The sequence below is a fragment of the Saccopteryx bilineata genome, chromosome 1 (genome assembly GCF_036850765.1).
Source record: "Saccopteryx bilineata isolate mSacBil1 chromosome 1, mSacBil1_pri_phased_curated, whole genome shotgun sequence".
Lineage (NCBI taxonomy): Eukaryota > Metazoa > Chordata > Mammalia > Chiroptera > Emballonuridae > Saccopteryx > Saccopteryx bilineata.
This window is the reverse complement of record NC_089490.1, coordinates 154,560,446-154,580,065: the sequence shown is the minus strand read 5'-3', so window position 1 is coordinate 154,580,065 and position 19,620 is coordinate 154,560,446. Positions and strand designations below refer to the sequence as shown.

General features: G+C 51.4%; 1 protein-coding gene across 1 annotated transcript in view; it reads right to left on the bottom strand.

The window, feature by feature from the left end:
* Nucleotides 1-6,658: 6,658 nt before the first annotated feature.
* MAP2K2 (mitogen-activated protein kinase kinase 2) overlaps nt 6,659-19,620 on the bottom strand; it is a 29,546-nt gene continuing 16,584 nt past the window's right edge. The window contains exons 4-11 of the mRNA XM_066276010.1: nt 16,518-16,595; nt 15,699-15,750; nt 15,490-15,614; nt 14,619-14,832; nt 12,802-12,866; nt 11,023-11,084; nt 9,863-9,908; nt 6,659-7,041 (exon numbers count right to left, since the gene is read on the bottom strand). Coding sequence (XP_066132107.1) covers nt 6,931-7,041; nt 9,863-9,908; nt 11,023-11,084; nt 12,802-12,866; nt 14,619-14,832; nt 15,490-15,614; nt 15,699-15,750; nt 16,518-16,595 — 753 coding nt within the window. The 3' untranslated portion in view covers nt 6,659-6,930. The remainder of the gene's footprint in view (nt 7,042-9,862; nt 9,909-11,022; nt 11,085-12,801; nt 12,867-14,618; nt 14,833-15,489; nt 15,615-15,698; nt 15,751-16,517; nt 16,596-19,620) is intronic.

Here is a 19,620-nt window from a genome sequence, read left to right as displayed (position 1 = left end):
ATTGCTTTCTCATATGTGCCTTGACTGGGGGGGGGGGCTACAGCAGAGCGTGTGACCCCTTGCTCAAGCTGGTGAGCCCGTGTTCAAGCCGGTGACCTCGGGGTTTCGAACCTGGTTCCTCTGCATCACAGTCCAACACTCTATCCACTGCGTCACCGCCTGGTCAGGCTATTATTTTTATTTTTTAATTTAATTTTAAATTTTTTATTCATTTTTTTAGAGAGAGGAAAGAGTGAGAGAGAGAGAGAGAGAGAGGAAGGGGGGAGGAGCAGGAAGCATCAACTCCCATATGTTTTTTTATTTTATTTTTATTTATTTATTTATTTATTTTCATTTTTCTGAAGCTGGAAACAGGGAGAGACAGTCAGACAGACTCCCGCATGCGCCCGACCGGAATCCACCCGGCACGCCCACCAGGGGCGACACTCTGCCCACCAGGGGGCGATGCTCTGCCCATCCTGGGCATTGCCATGTTGCGACCAGAGCCACTCTAGCGCCTGAGGCAGAGGCCACAGAGCCATCCCCAGCGCCCGGGCCATCTTTGCTCCAATAGAGCCTTGGCTGCGGGAGGGGAAGAGAGACAGAGTGGAAAGCGCGGCGGAGGGGTGGAGAAGCAAATGGGCACTTCTCCTGTGTGCCCTGGCCGGGAATTGAACCTGGGTCCTCTGCACGCTAGGCCGATGCTCTACCGCTGAGCCAACCGGCCAGGGCCCTGTTTTTTTTTTTTAATTTTTATTTTATTTATTCATTTTAGAGAGGAGAGACAGAGGGAGAGAGAGAGAGAGAGACAGGGGGAGGAGCTGGAAGCATCGACTCCCATATGTGCCTTGACCAGGCAAGCCCAGGGTTTCGAACTGGCGACCTCAGCATTTCCAGGTCAACGCTTTATCCACTGCGCCACCACAGGTCAGGCTATTTTATTTGTTTATTTATTTATGTATTTTAATTAATTAATTAATTAATTTTTTACAGAGACAGAGAGTGAGTCAGAGAGAGGGATAGATAGGGACAGATAGGAACAGAGAGAGATGAGAGTATCAATCATTAGTTTTTCATTGCACATTGCAACACCTCAGTTGTTGATTGCTTTCTCATATGTGCCTTGACCGTGGGCCTCCAGGAGACCAAACAACCCCTTGCTGGAGCCAGTGACCTTGGGTTCAAGCTCGTGGGCTCTTGCTCAAACCAGATGAACCCGCACTCAAGCTGGCGACTTCGGGGTCTCGAACCTGGGTCCTCGGAATTTCAGTCCGACGCTCTATCCACTGTGCCACCGCCTGGTCAGGCTATTTTTTTTATTTTTTAAAATGATTTTATTTATTGATTTTTAGAGAGAGAGAGAGAGAGAGAGAAGGGGGGAGGAGAGGAGCAGGAAGCATCAATTCATAGTAATAGTTGCTTCTTATATGTGCCTTGACCTGGCAAGCTGGGGGATTTGAACCAACGATCTCAGTACATATTCCAGGCTGATGCTTTATCCACTGCACCACCACTGGTCAGGAACTGCCCACTATTTAATTGGGGTGATTGTCTCTTGGTTGCCAGGTCCTAATGATTTTTCTTATATTCTGGCACCAGACCTCAAACAGGATTTGCAAGTATTTTCTCTCACTCGGTAGGGTGCCTTTTCAATCTCTTGTTTTACCCAAGTTTTACATTTTGACTAAATCCAAGTTCATCTATTTTTTCTTTTGCTGTTTGTACCTAATGTATCATGTTGAAGAACCACTGCCAAGCCCAAGGCCACGAGACTAAGACTATAGGCAGGGGAAAGTTAATGCAACAGCTGTGCTGAGGGTTTACTGTGGAGGTCTGGCATCCCTTTGCAGTCTGAGGAGGGAGGATGTTTGTCCTGAGCCTAAAGTTTGAACAAGAGTTGGTGGTGGAGATGCAAGAGAGAACCTTCCAGAATAGGGAACAGAAGGCGCAGAGACAGGAGGGCAAGAATAAGTGAAAGACCTGTACTATCCCCTTTCCCTCTCTTTCTTCTCCCCAAGGACCCTTGGACAGCCCCTACTCCTATCTGGGTCCCCACAGAAGGGCAGGAAAGGGATCTGAGTAAGCGGGGAGGCCATTGGGGGAATGCCAGCCATCTCCTTTAGTCCGTAACCCTCTTTGCAGAGAAGGGAACTGAGGCCCAGAGGGGCGTGATCTTCCCTGAAGCTGCAGAGGCAGGGGTGCAGCCAGTTCAGGCAATCTAGCTCCTGCTGCCATGGGGTGGGTGAGGGAGGAGACAGGACAGGGCTCACTACCCCATCCCTTTCACCTGAGGCCTCTCTGATTCTCCAGGTGCTTCTCTATGGGCCTCTCTCCATCCCCTGGGAAGCCTGGGCAGAAACCTGAGACTCAGGCCTCCGTTCAGGCTGCCATGAGGCCCAGGTCTCTCCTTCCTGCCCTCCTTACTCCTCGAGAGCCACCCCATCGTTGCCATGGGGATGGGGACTGCAGAACAAGCAGGTACTCCACCTACCTGGCTTATGGTTCAAGGTTTGGCCTCAAGCCTCAAGGTGGCCTGCCTGGAGCTCTCACACCTGGTCAGCTAGGAACCCAGAGAGGAAGGGGTGGGGGCTGGAGGTCCCAATGGTTTCTAGTTTCAGAGTCTTTTCCCCTTTCTCAGCCCCCACTCCACCTCGAACCCAGCTTTCTGGGAAACCCTGTCACAGCTTCCTCTGAACTCTGTTAACCTGGGAGTTCACAGCTATAGAGGGAGGCTGTGTTTAGCCTCCAGGACCTGAGGCTTCCTGCCCTGCTCAACATACACCTCCTCCCCTGTGGCCAGCTGAGTGCTCTTCTCCTAGCTGCCCACCTTCTAGAAGATTCTGGGCTGTCCCTGCCCACATCCCCCTGCCACATCCCTGTTGAACTGCCATAAGATGACCCCGGCTATAGACACAAAAAGCCTGGTGCTGCCCCAGACATACACAAGTCAGGGTCTAACCTCTGCTGCTGGGCTACTGTGGCGTCTTACAGCATCAAACGTGGGGAGGAATTTGGGCTAAATCAGGTTTTCTTTTCTGAGCACAATGGAAATTGGGGCTGGGTCACCTCCTGTTGGGGGGCTCTCCCTGGCACTGTGGGTGCTGAGCAGCATCCCTCTCCCCTCACTACTCGATGCCAGGAGTGCCCCAAGTCATGACAGCTGCAGATATCCCCAGACATCACCCGTGTCCCTGGTTTCAAGGGGTAGGTTTATCTCCATTGAGACCCTGTGGGCTAATGTCAGCTGGGAGAGGACAGAGCACAGAAAGGATTTATACATGGCCACATGTATTATCTGAGTGTACTGGGTCTAACCTCAGATGTGCTGAGGACCAAACCCCATATTACAAAGACTTCATAAAAAAGAAAAACAACATAAAATACCATAGTAATTTTTCATATTGATTACAAGGTGGAAGTGGTAATATCTGAGCTCTATTGGGTTAAATAAAACATACCATCAAATTACCCCACCTATTTCCTTTTTTTTTTTTTTTTTTTACAGAGACAGAGAGAGAGAGAGTCAGAGAGAGGGATAGATGGGGACGGACAGACAGGAATGGAGAGAGATGAGAAGCATCATTCATCAGTTTTTCGTTGCAACACCTTAGTTGTTCATTGATTACTTTCTCATATGTGCCTTGACCGTGGGCCTTCAGCAGACCGAGTAACACCTTGCTCAAGCCAGCGACATTGGGTCCAAGCTGATGAGCTTTGCCCAAACCAGATGAGCCCGCACTCAAGCTGGTGACCTCGGGATCTCAAACCTGGGTCCTCCGCATCCCAGTCCGACGCTCTATCCACTGTGCCACCACCTGGTCAGGCTGTTTCTTTCTTTTTTAAAAAAGATTTTATTTATTCATTTTAGAGAGGAGGGAGAGAGAGAGAGAAAAGGGGGGTGGGGAGGAGCAGGAAGCATCAACTCCCATATGTGCCTTGACCAGGAAGCCCAGAGTTTTAAACCTAAGAACCCCACTCCCCGGTGTTCCAGTTCTATGCTTTATCCACTGTGCCACCACAAGTCAGGCTTCACCTGTTTCTTCTTCCTATTGAAATTGCTGCTGCTAGAAAATTGAAATTGCAGAAACCCTGCCTGTAATCTGCTTGCTGATTCTGCAGCGTTTTCTTTTTTCCCTCTCATTATCCCCCCACCCCCACGTTTGTTATTACAGAAGGGAATGTGACCCATCCAGGGGCCACTGGGCTGATCCAGTCTGAAAATTCCACAGGATGAAGGAGGTGGGCAGTTGCTTAATAAATAAGGTGTTTGGATAGATCCAGCACCATCACATCTAATGGAGTGGAGTGATCACATATTCTCTGGGTTACCACTGGGCTGTTAGGATGAGCTACTAATGGCTCTGAGGCACAAGTGCAATAGAGGGGAACCAGGTGGGAACACGGGACAGCATGTGGTCTTATAAAGTGCTGTTGAACTGCACTGATTTGTACTGACAAGCTGGAGATTTTCTTCTTGCAAATCAAGCACCAAAATAAAGTGAAGAAAACACAAAATAAATAAAAACACCCATTGTGCAAGATTCTAAAGCTCTCCAATTTGCTTCTTTTTCTTTTTTTGGACAAAGGTCACAAGGTGCTGGGATTCCCAGGTGTTGCCCTGCCCTACAACATGGTGTTTGTGTTATCTCACATACTTGGCCATACCAGGGTTTTTAAAAACAGCCACAAGGAACTTCAACACATGCCTCCAAAACACTTTGTTTCTCCTAAGAACCAGGGCAGGGGCCTGATGACTCCTACCTGGACCCTCACCCAAAACCAAATCCAGATCCCAAAACCAAGGCCTGTCACATTTCATGAAAGAGCCTGCCCACTTGCAACAGAGAACCTCTAATTATGTTGCTGGGACAGGTATCAGGTCCCTAGGTCCATGGCTACTTTTGGTCCTGCAGTTGAGAGCAGCCAGACCTGGTCCATAACTGCAGTGACTATGGTGTTGAATTAGAAGGGACAAATCCAGGTGTCCCCAGGGAATGGGGGGAGAGGGAGACACATGGAAACTTGTCTATCGGTGATGCAGACACTCTGGCGTGACCCCCACTTTCTAGGAGCCTGGTTCTGTTGCAGAGTGGAAAGAGAACCAGTTTCTCTCTAGATCTTTCCAGATGTGGAAAGGGATCCTGAAGTAAGTCTAGAACTGAGTGGCCCATGTTGTATTGAGCTGAGGGCCTTGGGGGCAGCACCTAGAACTGTCAGTGCTTGTGGAGGCACCCACTTTCAAATCATTCCCCTCCACCCCCCACCAACCCTAAACCCTACCTCCAGCTCCCTCTGACCCCCATCAATGTGATCTTTTACTCCTCGTAAATGGCAGCTGGTTCCATGTTAACAGGTTCAGGAACCTGAAGTGTACAGGACAGGCCCAGAGATATGGCTCATCTGTGACCACCAGCACCAGATACCCTTGGGCCCAGAGACTATCACAGCTCAGACATTAGGATCCCTTCCTCACTCTAGGAAGGCCCTGAAGGAGCTGGGACACTCACAGAGCAACACCTCCATAACTTCTAGTTAGCTCTTTATTCTTTTCTAAATTAGGTGAGATTTTGGGGAGAAACTATGAAGTGGCACAAACCTGGAAAGCTGGTTGAAAGAGCCATCAACTTCTCTTCTCTTTGGTGTCCATAGGATAAAAGCATGGGGGACTAGAAGGGTCTCAAGAAAAGTCTAGCAATTGCTACAAGATCATAAGCCCCTGCCTTGTGCTGCACCTTCTCTAGAAACCCAGGGCCAGCGTGGACTGCAGCAAGCCAGGTCCCTCTCAAGAGAACCCTTCCTCTGCAATTTGCCACAGATAAGTATCAGTCTGTTTCAAGCCATCAGGAAGTATTGAGGGGGGCAGCTGACAACTTTAACATCTTCAGAGTTCAGAGGGGAGTCTTAGAAGCAGCCTTGCTCCCCCCCCCCCCACTTCCTAGAGGCAGCCTTTTCTGAGTCCTGAAGGTAGAAAGGCTGGCCACCCCAGTAGACAACCTCACTGCTGCTGTTTCATTACAACCAGCTATGGAGGAATGGGTCAGGGGCCCAAAAGAGTGATGTGCCCTGGGCGGTCACTTTTGATTCACTGGGTAAGCAGAGGTGGCGGAGGGTGCCACCCACCCAATCTATAGGCAAGGGGGAGCACAGGTCTTATCTACTGGATCTGCTGGAGGTTTCAACCACACTGACAGCTTGGAAACCCAACACTTCCTTTCTGTCAAGTGTCAGCTCAGCTGTCACGATGAAGAGTCAGAAGTGTCTGCTCCTAAGGCACAGGAGAGGACCAGGATCCTCTGTTAAGGACAGGCAGATTTGGCTGTACCAGGCTGCATGACAAGAGGCAGCAGTGACCAGGGGAAGTGGACCTCATGACAGCCAAACAGCTGATTGCTTTTTGGGCCTGCTGAGGGCCACCTTTAAGGGGGCAGGTGTCAGGTGAGGGGATGACACACAGAAATGGAAGGCGGCACTTCCTCTGTTTTGGTGAAAGATGCTAATGTCCAGGGGTTCCTTCTGAGGCTTTGTCCCTGGCAAAAGGAGTGAAGCCAGTGCCTGATGCCACCCCCACCCCAATTTCTCTGTGGCCCAATTGGCTGGGGCAGCCCTAAGGGACACTGTTTCCCCTGGGGTTAGACCGGAGGCTGACACCCAAAGAACAAATGGAACAAGTACAATGGGCTTGGTTTGCTTTTTCTTTCCCTGTTTTTTTTTTTGTTTGTTCTGTTGTTGTTTTTAAAACCTAAGCAGGTTCTGAGACGACAACATGGGCAGCATCACCCTTCCCCAGAGACCAGAGGGCCCACATTGTGACAGGTGGAAGAGGAAGTGAATGTTCTGCTGTGTGTATGTTGTCTCCTCCAAGGCTCAGCAGGAGAGGGAGGAGAAGAGCTGGTCTGTCCTTGGCGGGAAGGGTGGGTGGACGGGATTCGGACAGGTCAGCAGCCAGACCCATCACACAGCGGTACGCGTGGGTGTGCTGGGCTGGTTCAGACGCAGCGTTTTACACAACCAGCCGGCAAAATCCACTTCTTCCACCTCGGACCGTTTGATGAAGCCATGGTTCTGAAAGAGAAGAGACACCATAAACAGCCTAGTGTCTGTGGGGAGAAGAAACGGACCAGGCTTTTGCTCAAACCCAGCAGGCCGTCAGAGATGAAAACCCAGAAACAGAGAGAAAAGGCCGCCTAGTGCAGGAAGACACATACAGGACAGGGAGAAAGCAAATCCAGAGCAGGTTGGTACCATACCTAAAGCCACACAGATGTGGAACAGGGTAGGGTGAGACTACTCTGAGCTCCCTGGAGCCCAGGCCTCCACATCAGCACTACTGACATTGTGGCCAGGTCAATCCCTGTGGGGGACCATCTGGGGTACTGTGGAGTGGTGAGCCAGCATGTCTGGTCCCCATCCCCTCAATGCCAGGAGTACCTCAAGTCATGACAATCACAGATGTCAACAGACATGGCCTAGTTTCCCTGTTGGCGAGTCACTCCAGATGAGACCATTTGATCTGCAACAGAATTGCCTGTGAGGATAGCAAGTTCCTATAAGTGCCACCACCCAGTATGGAAGCCAGTGGCCACAAGAGGCTCCTGGGCCCCTTAAATATGGCTTATGAAACTGAGGAATAGATCTGTACATTCCATTTTGTTTTAAGTAATTTACATAGCCACCTATGGCTGGTGGTTCCACTAGAAATAGCAGAGGCACTAGAGCTTCCTGGTTCTGGAGTGGGTGGGGTGAGTGGGTGCTTTTCCCACCAGGGTGTGCCTGGAGGGGTGATCCAGGACAGGAGGGCAAGGCCTCGGAATCCACGGGGGGGTCTAGTTTCCCCATGTGACACAAAGGTCCTGACTGCCGCTTTTTTTTTTTTTTAATTTATTCATTTTAGAGAGGAGAGAGAGAGAGAGAGAGAGAGAGGAGAGACAGAGCGAGAGAAGGGGGAGGAGCTGGAAGCATCAACTCCCATATGTGCCTTGACCAGGCAAGCCCAGGTTTTCAAACCGGTGACCTCAGCATTTCCAGGTCGATGCTTTATCCACTGCGCCACCACAGGTCAGGCCGCTTTTTTTTTTTTTTGTATTTTTTTTGAAGCTGGAAACGGGGAGAGACAGTCAGACAGACTCCCGCATGCGCTCGACCGGGATCCACCCGGCACGCCCACCAGGGGCAACGCTCTGCCCCTCCGGGGCATCGCTCTGCCGCGACCAGAGCCACTCTAGCGCCTGGGGCCGAGGCCAAGAAGCCATCCCCAGCGCCCGGGCCTTCTTTGCTCCAATGGAGCCTTGGCTGCGGGAGGGGAAGAGAGAGAGACAGACAGGAAGGGGGGGGGGTGGAGAAGCAAATGGGCGCTTCTCCTATGTGCCCTGGCCGGGAATCAAACCCGGGTCCCCCGTGCACCAGGCTGATGCTCCACCGCTGAGCCAACCGGCCAGGGCCCTGACTGCCGCTTTTTATGCAAGCTGGGGCCAGGCAAAACCACCTTCACCTTCCCAAAGGCTGGTGCAGGCTTGGGTAAAACACCAAAGAAGGGAAGACAACTCCTGTGGTCTTGGGCAACAGAAAGAGTGGCTGCAGAGGTAGTCCTAAACAGCAGATACTTTTTTGTGTGTGACAGAGAGGGACAGGTAGGACAGACAGGGATAAACAGATAGAAAGGGAGAGAGATAAGAAGCATCAATTCTTTGCTGCAGCTCCTTAGTTGTTCATTGATTGCCTTCTCATATGTGCCTTGACTGGGGGCTACAGAAGAGCCAGTGACCCCTTGCTCAAGCCAGCAACCTTGGGCTCAAGCCAGCGACCTTGGGGTCATGGCTATAATCCCACACTCAAGCTGGTGAGCCTGAGCTCAAAGCCACGCTCAAGCCAGTGACCTCAGGGTTTTGAACCAGGGTCCTCAGTGTCCCAGGCTGATGCTCTATCCATTGCGTCACTGTCTAATCAGGGTACATATTTCTTTCACACATTCCTTTAGCACACGTTACTGGAAAACCTCCTATGTTAGATATAATAAGGTTTCTAGAAAGAATTAGGCAGATGCAGACCCCTCCCTAACACAGTGCTTGCTCCAGACTATGCTTTCTATTCTGACCACAGCAAATGGTGACTACAACTGGGACACAGTCTGACACCACAACTAATAGTGGGCTGGGATTAGACAAGGTGCCGGGGCCTTCAGAGAGTAGGCGCTGAAGGCAAGACTCAGAAGGGAGGAGCGATCCTTGAGAGGAGGAACAGGACACATCCTGTAGGGAGAACTGTCCTGTGAAAGGTCCTGAGGGGAAGGCGAGCTTTAGTGGCCACCTTGGTTTTCAAGAACACTGAATGGTATGGGACATTAAAAGAAAAGCACCAGCCTATGGCAGGGCAGTTCAGTGGATGAAGCATTGTTCTGGCAGGCCGAAGTTGTGGCTTCGACCCCTGGTCAGGGCACATAGGAGAAGCAGCCAAAGAGTGCACAGCTAATGGAACAACTAAGTAGAACAACAAGTTAATGCTTCTCTCTCTCTTTCTCTTCTTCCCCCTTTCCCTACCCCTCAAATCAATGGGGGGAAAGAAGTCACCAACCCCTTGGCTTCCCCAACCTACAGGGGGCTTGATAAGCCCAAGATGGAAGCCCAGAAGACTTACAGCCCATCATTCTCCAGAAATCCCACCCAAGCAGGGTTAGGGCCCTTATGTTCCCCCAGGAGCTGAGAGGGCAGAGACCACTCTGGATCATTCCAGGAGACACACAGGATTCTCCAATGGAACATGCATCCCATGACAAAAGCCAGCTCAGGAGGCTGGCCGGGGCCTCTCTTTCCTGAGAAGGAGGAAGGGGCCCTGGGTGACAGCCTGTCCCCCTGGTGATCCCAGAGTCTGCAGCATCACTCACACTCACCATGAGCATCTTTAGATCCGCTCGCTCGGCTGGGTTCTTAATTAGGCTGGGGGTTCCATGAGTGGGGCAACAAGACAGAGCATGGGGAGACAAGACAGGGCAGTTAGTTGGTGGCCATGGGGACTTGCTGTCACTCTCTTGCCTGGTCCCCATGGGTGAGGACTCCAGTGCTGCCCTGCAGTGTAAGAGCAGGACGCCTTGGGAAGAAAGGATAAGGGTCTGAGACCAGGATAATAGGGAAAAAAAGAAAAGGTGGGAAATCCCCAGCTGCTCCTCAGTCAGAGGCCCAGCAGCAACCACTGCTCCATTTCCAGTAAAACCCCTAAGTCTGGGAGTCTGATTGTCAAAATGGAACTTTTTCCTTCAAAAAAGCAGAACTGCCTAAATGCAGCTATTCAAAGCAGCATGGGGCCAAACAGTAGGTCTTTAAACAGAAAAAACCTTGCATGGATATAAAAATGTTCACACAGATAATGGATAACTGGAATTGTGCCACACAGTGTTGGCCAGAGGTCATGCAAAAGGCCAGTGGTACCTTTACCACCAGGAGCAGGTGTGCTGCTGTGAGTCAGGCAGTACCCAGGCAGCAGTGAGCTGGCAGTATCTGCTCATCCTGACATGCAAGACTTCCTGAAAGGTTAAGTGGGGCGGTCCTGGCCCCTCCCTCCTGGTCTCCAGCCTGTTGCCCCAGGCCCTTCTTCAGAGGGCAAGATAGTCCAAAACAGTAGACCACCTTCCAGAATCTGGGTAGGAAGGCTTGTTTAGAAGCTGGTGGGATGCAGAACTCGAGGGATTGGGAGGAATCTGGTGGCAGAAGGCAAGGTAGGGACAGCCTATTTCCAAAGTGCCCGTAACCCTGGTTCACTCTAGGTTTTGGGGACAAGTAAGGGATGGCAGCTGGACACTGTGACTTAGCAGCTTTGGAAAGGGAATCTGGGTTCTCAGGTGACCACAGGTGTCCCACCGGATGCTGCCATCCACCCGGCATTCCTGAGTGGTAGGCTCGACAGAGGGGTTTGGGCCAGAGCCAGGAAGCAAGGGCTCATCTAATTTTATGGCTGGGAGTGTGCGCTGCCCTTTCCAGGAGGAGGTAGGGCATCTTAGGGCCTGGCACCCAGCCCCACCTACCCAAGACCACACTGGAGGCTATGGCACCTTACCATTTATTCACAAACTCTTGGAAGTCCTGGGTAAAGACGCAACTGGGCAGCTTAGGAGGAGGCTATGGGAGAGAAAAGACAAGTGGGTGTCAGATGCTCATGGATGGTTTTAGAATTTCGGAACAGAAGACGCTTCCCAGCACTGTGCACATGAGGAGAGCGTGGCACTTGGAGACCCTGAGGACACACCTCTCCTGGCCCTGCCTTTTCACCCTGCTAGAGGCAGAGGGGAGCACTCATCCCTTCCCTTCTAAAGGCTTCTCTGCAGGTACTGATGCCAGCTCTGCCAACTGGGCTGGGCTCTTCCAAGATTTTCTTTTGAAAGCTCTCACTTAAAGATCACACTGTTTCTACAGGGAAGGATGGTTTGACACTGTTTGAGCCACCCACCTCTGTGGATGTCTAGAATGAGCTGTAGATCTGGACCACAGGGGGCAGCTAGTTCCAGGGTTTGGGGCCTAAAAGCTGGAAAGCCTGAGGAGCATGGCCTGGCACACATATACCAGAGGGGGGATAGTCATGTGCAGGATCAGGCCCTGTCAGAGAGGCAGTGGGCAGAGACTATCCTGATGAAACCCACAGGGTCTTTTCCTCCTCAGGTCCTCCTCCCTCCCCAGTCTTGGGACCCAGCCTTCCTACTCGAGGCAAGAGGTGCTCACCGGGTGGCACTGTCTGGCTCTGACCAGCTGTGTCACCAGTCACCACACCCTGTTCTGTTGCCACCAATCACTCACCTTGACACTCAGCTTTGAGCCAAGCCCACACCATAGGCAGCCTGGCTGCCCTGTTTCTCTGCCCTGACTCCAAAGGGCCACAGTAAACACATGTCAGCAGAGGCTGAGGGAAGGTGATCAGACTTTGCTGAGAGGCAGGATTCAGGGTCAGCCACACCCCTTCCCAGCTACAGGCCTCTAAGGAGGCCGCTTTTATCCTTAGGCCTTGGTTTACCTGTCTGTACAATGGGAACATTCACACCACCCTTCTAGGTGTTCTGTGCCTCCTTCCCAGAGAGGAGAGGATACCTGGACTTTCCCCAAGGAAGTATGACTATTTACGATGTCATGCACACTGACTCCAAGATGCTCAAAGAGATACTGAGTGACAGCTCTTTGGCCCCAACACTTGGCTGTTGGCCTTGAAAGGAGGAGGCTGCGGTAGGAATTCTGGATTCATCTTTATAAACACAAAAATATGTTCCTTGGGTAGGGGTAAATTTCTGCAGAATGGCCGGAAGGAAGGCCACATGTTATTACAACAGATAACCTCCTACTGCCTGACCAGGTGGTGGCGCAGTGGATAGAGCGTCAGACTGGGATGCGGAAGGACCCAGGTTCGAGACCCCCGGGGTTGCCGGCTTGAGCGCAGGCTCATCTGGCTTGAGCATAAAGCTCACTAGCATGGACCCAAGGTCACTGGCTCAAGCAGGGGGCTGCTCAGTCTGCTGAAGGCCCACGGTCATGGCACATATGAGAAAGCAATCAATGAACAACTAAAGTGTCGCAACGAAAAACTGATGATTGATGCTTCTCATCTCTCTCCGTTCCTGTCTGTCTGTCCCTATCTATCCCTCTATCTGACTCTCTCTCTCTCCCTGTAAATAAATAAATAAACAGATAACCTCCTACTGAAAAGAATGGTCTCCAGCTCTCCCCTTGGCCCCCTCACCAACAAAATCCACAGCCCATGTGTTGAATTCTCTTCTTTTTGGTAATGTGCTCCTATAGGATTAGCTTAATTCCACTGGGATGAAGATGTGCCAAAGAGCCTTCAGGTACCCACCTCGTTCACAATATAGTCCAGCAGTTCAAAGATAGCCATAGCTGGCCGGCTGTCCACCCCGTGACCTGCCCAGGGGAGAAACAAATATGAGGGTGAGATGGGCAAGTGGCCGATGTATTTGTGTTGGGCATTAAGGTCTGAGCACACTGAATAAGCCAGGTACTCTTCTCCCTACACTGGACTGAATTGTGGGAGGCTTCCCTGGCCTGGCTACTAAGTTCACTTCCTGGGAAAGTAATTTCACATCTAATTATTTTTTTAAGAGAGAAAGGGAGATAGAGACAGATTCCCACAAGTGCCCCCACTGAGATCTACCTGGCAACCCCCATTTGGGGCCAATGCGCTACTCAACTGAGCTATCCCCAGTGCCTGAGACTGACACTCGGACCAACCAAGCCACTGGTTGTGAGAGCATTAGGGCTGGGGTAGGGACTGAAGAAGGGGCTGGTGGGCCAAGGTGGCCTGGCATGAACCACTGTTCCTCCCAGTTGGGAAGGGGCTGAAGGGGAACACCTGGGAGGCCATCTTAGAGTCAAACTGAGAGACATGGGGGCAGGGCCTGAAGGTACAGATGGGGGCAAGATTTCCTCCTTAGAGGAAATCAGGACACCCCAGCAATCTGGGTGTGGCTCCAGGGAAGGGGAAGGTCTAGACTTGAAAATACCATGAAAACACCATTTGACAGGCTAAGTATCTATCAGTGGTGAACAGATACACAAATCATGATCCATCCAGACAGGAAAAATCTTATTCGGCCACAAGGAGTGCAGCACTGACACTTGCTACAATATGGAGGAACCTTGAACACATGATGCTTGGTGAGAGAAGTCAGACACAAAAGGCCACACAGTGTGTGATTCCATTTATGTGAAATGTCCAGAACAGATAAATTCAGAGAGAGAGTAGATCTGTGGGTGCCAGGATGGGGGAGGCGGTAGGGATCAAGTTTCCTTTTGTAGTGATTGAATGTTCTGGAATTAGATAGAGATGACAGTTGGAGAACCTTTGGAGGATACCAAAATCCACTGAATTATACTCTTGAAAAGAGTGAATCATAAAGTACTTGAATTCTATCTCAATAAAACTGTTATGAAACCTACTGACCACAGTCCACTGTACGTTCCTTGGAATCTCATTTAACTCGACTCCCTTCCTGTCAAGCACCGTTCACCAGTTACACCATCTCAGCTGCAACCCTCCCTCTCTCTACCCCCCAAAGTGGTGGAAGCATCAGCCTGAACCTCTCAGTTCCCCACCTCAGAGGTGGCTGCTCTGGTGTCCAGTGCCCCCCATACCTCCTGTCTCCTCCCATGTTGTGCTGCCTGTATGTTCTACAAACCACCCAAGGAAATTCTGAGTCAAGTTCCTTTCAATTTTGGGTCTCCCCAGAAGGCCTGGCTCCAATACAGCGGAATATCCAGGGCAGCAACTAGGCGGTGAGCATAAGGGCGTTCACTGGGCAAGCCTTTTGGCTTTTCTGCACACTTGGAAATTTTCATGATAAAATGTTAAAAAAATCGACCCAACCAGTGGCTTGGCTGAAGGGTTGGTCTCTAGACTCCACCAGCTGGTGGCACCAGGTGCAGCTGGTGGTAACAGGTGCAGCTGGCCCAGAGAGGGCAGGTTGGGGCCGCTGCTCCCAGCATGTCCCTAGAAGGCTCAGGGCTACCTGAGGGCTACTGACCGCAGTTAGCATGACCCAGGGGACAGGTGGTGCCAAGAGGGGCCAGAGGGGAGGCAGCTGCCATCCCCTGGCATAGCATTCCCTGTGCAGGTCACTGCCCATTCAAACCAGAAGTGCCAGATTCAGACCGTACCACTGATGGGACGTCCAGGGGGTCTCGGCCGCGGCGAGATGCTGTGAGGCTCTCCTTCTGCCCCATCAACCACGGGCCGGCCAAATATGGCCTCTAGCTCCTTGGCATCTGGTGGAGGGATGGGGTACCTTCCAATGGACAGCTCCACCAGGGACAGGCCCATGCTCCAGATGTCCGACTGCACTGAGTAGTGAGTGCCTTGCAACCGCTCTGGCTGTTGGGTAAGACAGAGAAAACTAAGAGGAAAGAAAGGCCCTGAGGGATAAAAATGAACAATGGAACCCGGGGGCAGATCACTGGATCAGGGGTGGCATCTAGGTGTCTCTTCACTGTTCCCCACAGTCCCATCCTGACCCCTCCCACCCCTCTAGAGACCAAAGTGATTCTGTCTTCTCCCTCCACCCACCTTTGGAGAGAAAAGCTTTCTAGCCTGGGCTGACAGCAGCTCTTTAAAACCCAAATCTTGGCACTTTTGGAAAAGGATGACTGGCCCAAGAAAGAAAGTAGAATTCCTCCTTTTTCACAGCAATCCCAAGACTAAGTTCTCTGAATCTGCTCCAATTATCACCCAGATGTTTCCTAAAATATCTCAGGGCTAGGTTCTTGGCTCAGAAATTAACTGACTACTCTCTCTTGACTAGATTTTTACTACCAGTGGGAAGAAACCAGGCAGGCATTCCCAGAGACAAACCTGGGCAAGACCATGGTAGAAATAAGAATATCTGAGAGGAGAAATGCAGCAAACAAAAAAGAAAGTATATTACGAGGACATGCAGGCTTTTGGAAAAGCTTATGAAAAGTGGGGAAGAGCCTAATGGGAGAGGGGGTAGGGTATGGCACATGATGTTAAAACACCTCTTGTAGGACTTACAGACATGTAGGATCGAGTTCCTACAAAGGAGTTGGCCATGGAGTCAATGAGCTGCCCGCTCACCCCAAAATCGCACAGCTTGATCTCCCCACGGGAGTTGACGAGGATGTTAGACGGTTTCACATCTGAGAGCAGAGCCAGTTGGTGAGATATGACTCAGGCCCACCCACTGGCCCAGGTGGCTTGGGAGGGGCTCCTGTCCCTCTTACCTCGGTGCATAATCTGGTGCTTTTCCCGGAGATACGCCAGGCCCCGAAGAACCTGCAAGGGAGTCACGGGGGGGGGGGGGATCAGTAGGGCAGTGCCATGTTGGGGAGTCTCCCCTAGAGAGGCATGTGGGCTAGACTTGGTGGTCACAGTGTGTAAGACCAGCTCAAGGACCCTGTTTTCAGGGGCAGGGGCAAGACAGAGAGGCAGAGTCACGGCAGTGACATATAGATGCCTACTTTACTAATTATCACGTGACTGCCCGCCCACCCATCCGCCAGGCTGACACTGCCATCCCCTCAGTCTCAGAGGAGGGGCTGAGGTCCACGGACGCTAGGACAAGGCCCAAGGCACTGTTAGGAAGGCTGTGAGTGTCTAGCTGGCTGCCCTGCCTCAGAAGTCGTACCCACCAAATAGGCATCATCTCTTCTTTTGGTGCCAGGGCTGTGCTAAGGACCCACCCCCTAGACTGATGGGGTGAAGGGTGTAATGGGTCTGTCACAAAGTCAGAGAGAAAACAAACACACTATTGTGCTAGGGGACCCTGTGCCTGGGACTATACCACTGGGGCCCCATGCAACCCAGGCACCTATATGGGGCGGGAAAGCATTACCCCTATTTTGTGAGCAAAGGGATGCCCCTGCTCAGTACTGCAGCTGGTGGAGACTGGTGTCAGCAATCTCCCTCTCTGCAGTGACATGCACCATGGGCCAGGTGGAGTGGGCAGGAATAAGAATAAAGCATCTGAGCATGGAAATAGGAGCATGTGGACATACATACCCACCACTGGGATGGCCGGGGGATGGTGCCCGTACACTCACCGCAATGCTGACCTTCCCCAGGATCTCTTCTGGAATTCTCTTGGCTTCTTTCAACACCTGGTCCAGAGAGCCACCGTCCTGGGGGCAGAACAGGAGAGAGAAAGCAAGCGCTCTAAGCAGGCAGCCAGGTGGGGCTCCTGCAGATACATCCCAGAGGAACGCTGAAGTGGCAGGTTTTAAAATGTAGTAATTCCCTGGTTCCCAGAAAACTGTAATCTGATTTTCTACATAGAAAACAGAGGCCAGACCAAAGCTAAAGGCAACCGTTGGCCTCAGGATGGCATACTTACTGCAGAAGGGCAAAGAGTACCTGTGTACTCCCCCTGACTGAGCCCTCCTGAGGTTGCCATGACAGCAGCAGGCCCAGCCACCAGGCTTGCAACTGGAGCCTCCTCGAGGGTGCACGAGCTAGACTTGTCCACTTCTGGGACTGGGCTCTTGTCACAGTCCCAAGAAGGACAGGGACTGAGAGCAAAGGTGATGCCTGTAAGTGCCCAGTACAGGAGGTGGCCAAGCTGACTGGCCTCTCCCTTGCCACCCCCTCCCACCCACCTAGTTAGGAAGGAACACACTGAGGACACCTGGGGATGACAGCACTGCCCCGCCCCCCCCTTTTTTTCTATTTTTCTGAAGCTGGAAACGGGGAGGCAGTCAGACAGACTCCTGCATGCGCCTGACCGGGATCCACCCTGCACGCCCACCAGGGGGCAATGCTCTGCCCATCTGGGGCGTTGCTCTGTTGCAACCAGAGCTATTCTAGAGCCCGAGGCAGAGGCCACAGAGCCATCCTCAGCACCCGGGGCCAACTTTGCTCCAATGGAGCCTTGGCTGTGGGAGGGGAAGAGAGAGACAGAGAGGAAGGAGAGGGGGAGGGGTGGAGAAGCAGATGGGCGCTTCTCCTGTGTGCCCTGGCCGGGAATCGAACCCAGGACTTCCGCATGCCAGGCCGACGCTCTACCACTGAGCCAACCGGCCAGGGCCTGCCCCTTCCCTTAGGTCTTGTCCTGCACTTGCTGTTAAGCATGGCATTGTCCTGCAAAGGACCTGACACAGGTCATCCTGGTTGATCCCTCCTACCTCACCCTGGGTGTGGCCCAAAATCCATCTGACAATGAGGAAATGACAGAAATCAAGTGTCTTGTGCAAGGTTGTCTGGCAACAAATCTGGAGACCAAAACTCAGGTTTTTACTGGCTCTGACCAAGTGCCTCTTTTGAGGTGGGGCCCTGAGGATACGCCTACCAGACCCCCTAGGACTTTAGGTGGACATGGCCAAGTTCCAACCATGAGCCAGAGCCTGCCTTGATCTCCTCTGCACTCTAAAAGAGGAAAGTGGGGCTGAGGCTCAGGGGTTAAGTGGGGCTACCATTTGAACTGGTGGCCAGGTGGCCCCAGATACTGTATTTCCTCCACTGTGCTGCTCTAGGTGTCCCACAGGTGCCACTTCCTTGGGGCACTTTCTGCTTCACTGGCACAGGGAGAAGCCTGAGGTGCACAGTTCTCCCCTCTTTAGCATCCACACAGTGCCTGTGGTGGAGAGTTCTAGAAAACGCAGTACACTTTGAAGCTTCAGGAATGTGTATGACTGTCCAAAAGCAAGGGACCCAAACTTGTAGAGGGTGAGTGTGGCTCAGGAGGAACCCAGGAAGGTGAGCCTGTTCTGACTAGGGTGTCTGGCCCGCCCCGCTCTACCTGTAGAGTGAGATGGAAATTCCTTTTATTCTCATTTCTTATTTTATCAATCAACCTTAAAAGGATTAAAAACAGTTTTTAAACTGTAATCCCTGTTCCCTAACACAGATCTTTTCATTCTGAACTTTCATAGAGATGCAATATGTTCACTGAATAAGGCCATAAGGCCACTCAGGGAAGACATTGTCAGAGAGGCTATGGTAGATCAGGCATTATGCTGGGGACTCAGGAATTAACTCATAACACCTCTGTAAAGGACAATACTGCTCTCTCTACAGGGTCTCCCCCTTGGCACTGGGAACACGGGGCCAGGCCATTCTCTGTGGGGGCTGTCCTGCAAACTGTGAGGTGTGAGCAACATCCCTGACCTCCACCAGCATCTCCCTAGTTGTGACAATGTCCCCAGACATTGCCCAGTATTCCTGGGTGAGACTCCCTGGTCTACAGCTAAGAAGGTAAGTCATTTACTCAAGTCACATGCATAGGATGTGGTGCAGGGGATGTCACAACTAGGTCTTCTTGACCCCAAATCTGTCTTTTTTGCATGACTATACAGTTTCAGTTTGTATGTATGTTTTAAATGTTCTTAAAATCTTACTTTTATTAAGCAGGTAGTACATAAACACATATTTTTATAAAAATTTAAATGTAGATAAGTTATACCCTGATCCTCCAGTGATTCCACTTGCCTCCCCCAAAGTGTGACTTAATAGTCTTCCAGATCCTTCTGCACAACTGCATGCACATCCATATGCACAAGAAAATACAGAATTTTAAAAATATTCATAAGCAGATTCATATCATGCATCTTTTCTCCTGGGGGATTTTCTGATCCGGTTCACACAGGCTGACTTCGTTTCTCACTGCAGAGCAGCCCAGTGGCATTCCTTCTGTCCCTGACTGACAATGTGTCTGATTTTTCATTATTACAGAACAAGGGGGTGCATTCTTCATTTACTAGAGCCTCTGAGTGATCAGTAAGCAGCTCCCCAGCTACACTGCCCTGAGATATCCACTGTCCCCTGGGTCCATGCCAGAGTTTCTCCTGTAACAGGGTTGGGCCACCCAGAAACTGTCAGCCCTGCTGTCTCCAAGCTCTGAAGGTCAACACACTGGCCTGGTGAGGCATAACCTTGTGTGCTGAATCTGGGCTTTATTATCAATTAGGGGGTCTTTTCTCAAAAGCTGCAGCTGGAGCCTGACCAGGTGGTGGCGCAGTGGATAGAGTGTCAGACTGGGATGCGGAAGACCCAGGTTCAAGACCCCAAGGTTGCCAGTTTGAGCGTGGGCTCATCTGGCTTGAGCAAAAAGCTCGCCAGCTTGGACCCAAGGTCGCTGGCTTAAGCAAGGAGTTGCTCGGTCAGCTGAAGGCCCACGGTCAAGGCACATATGAGAAAGCAATCAATGAACAA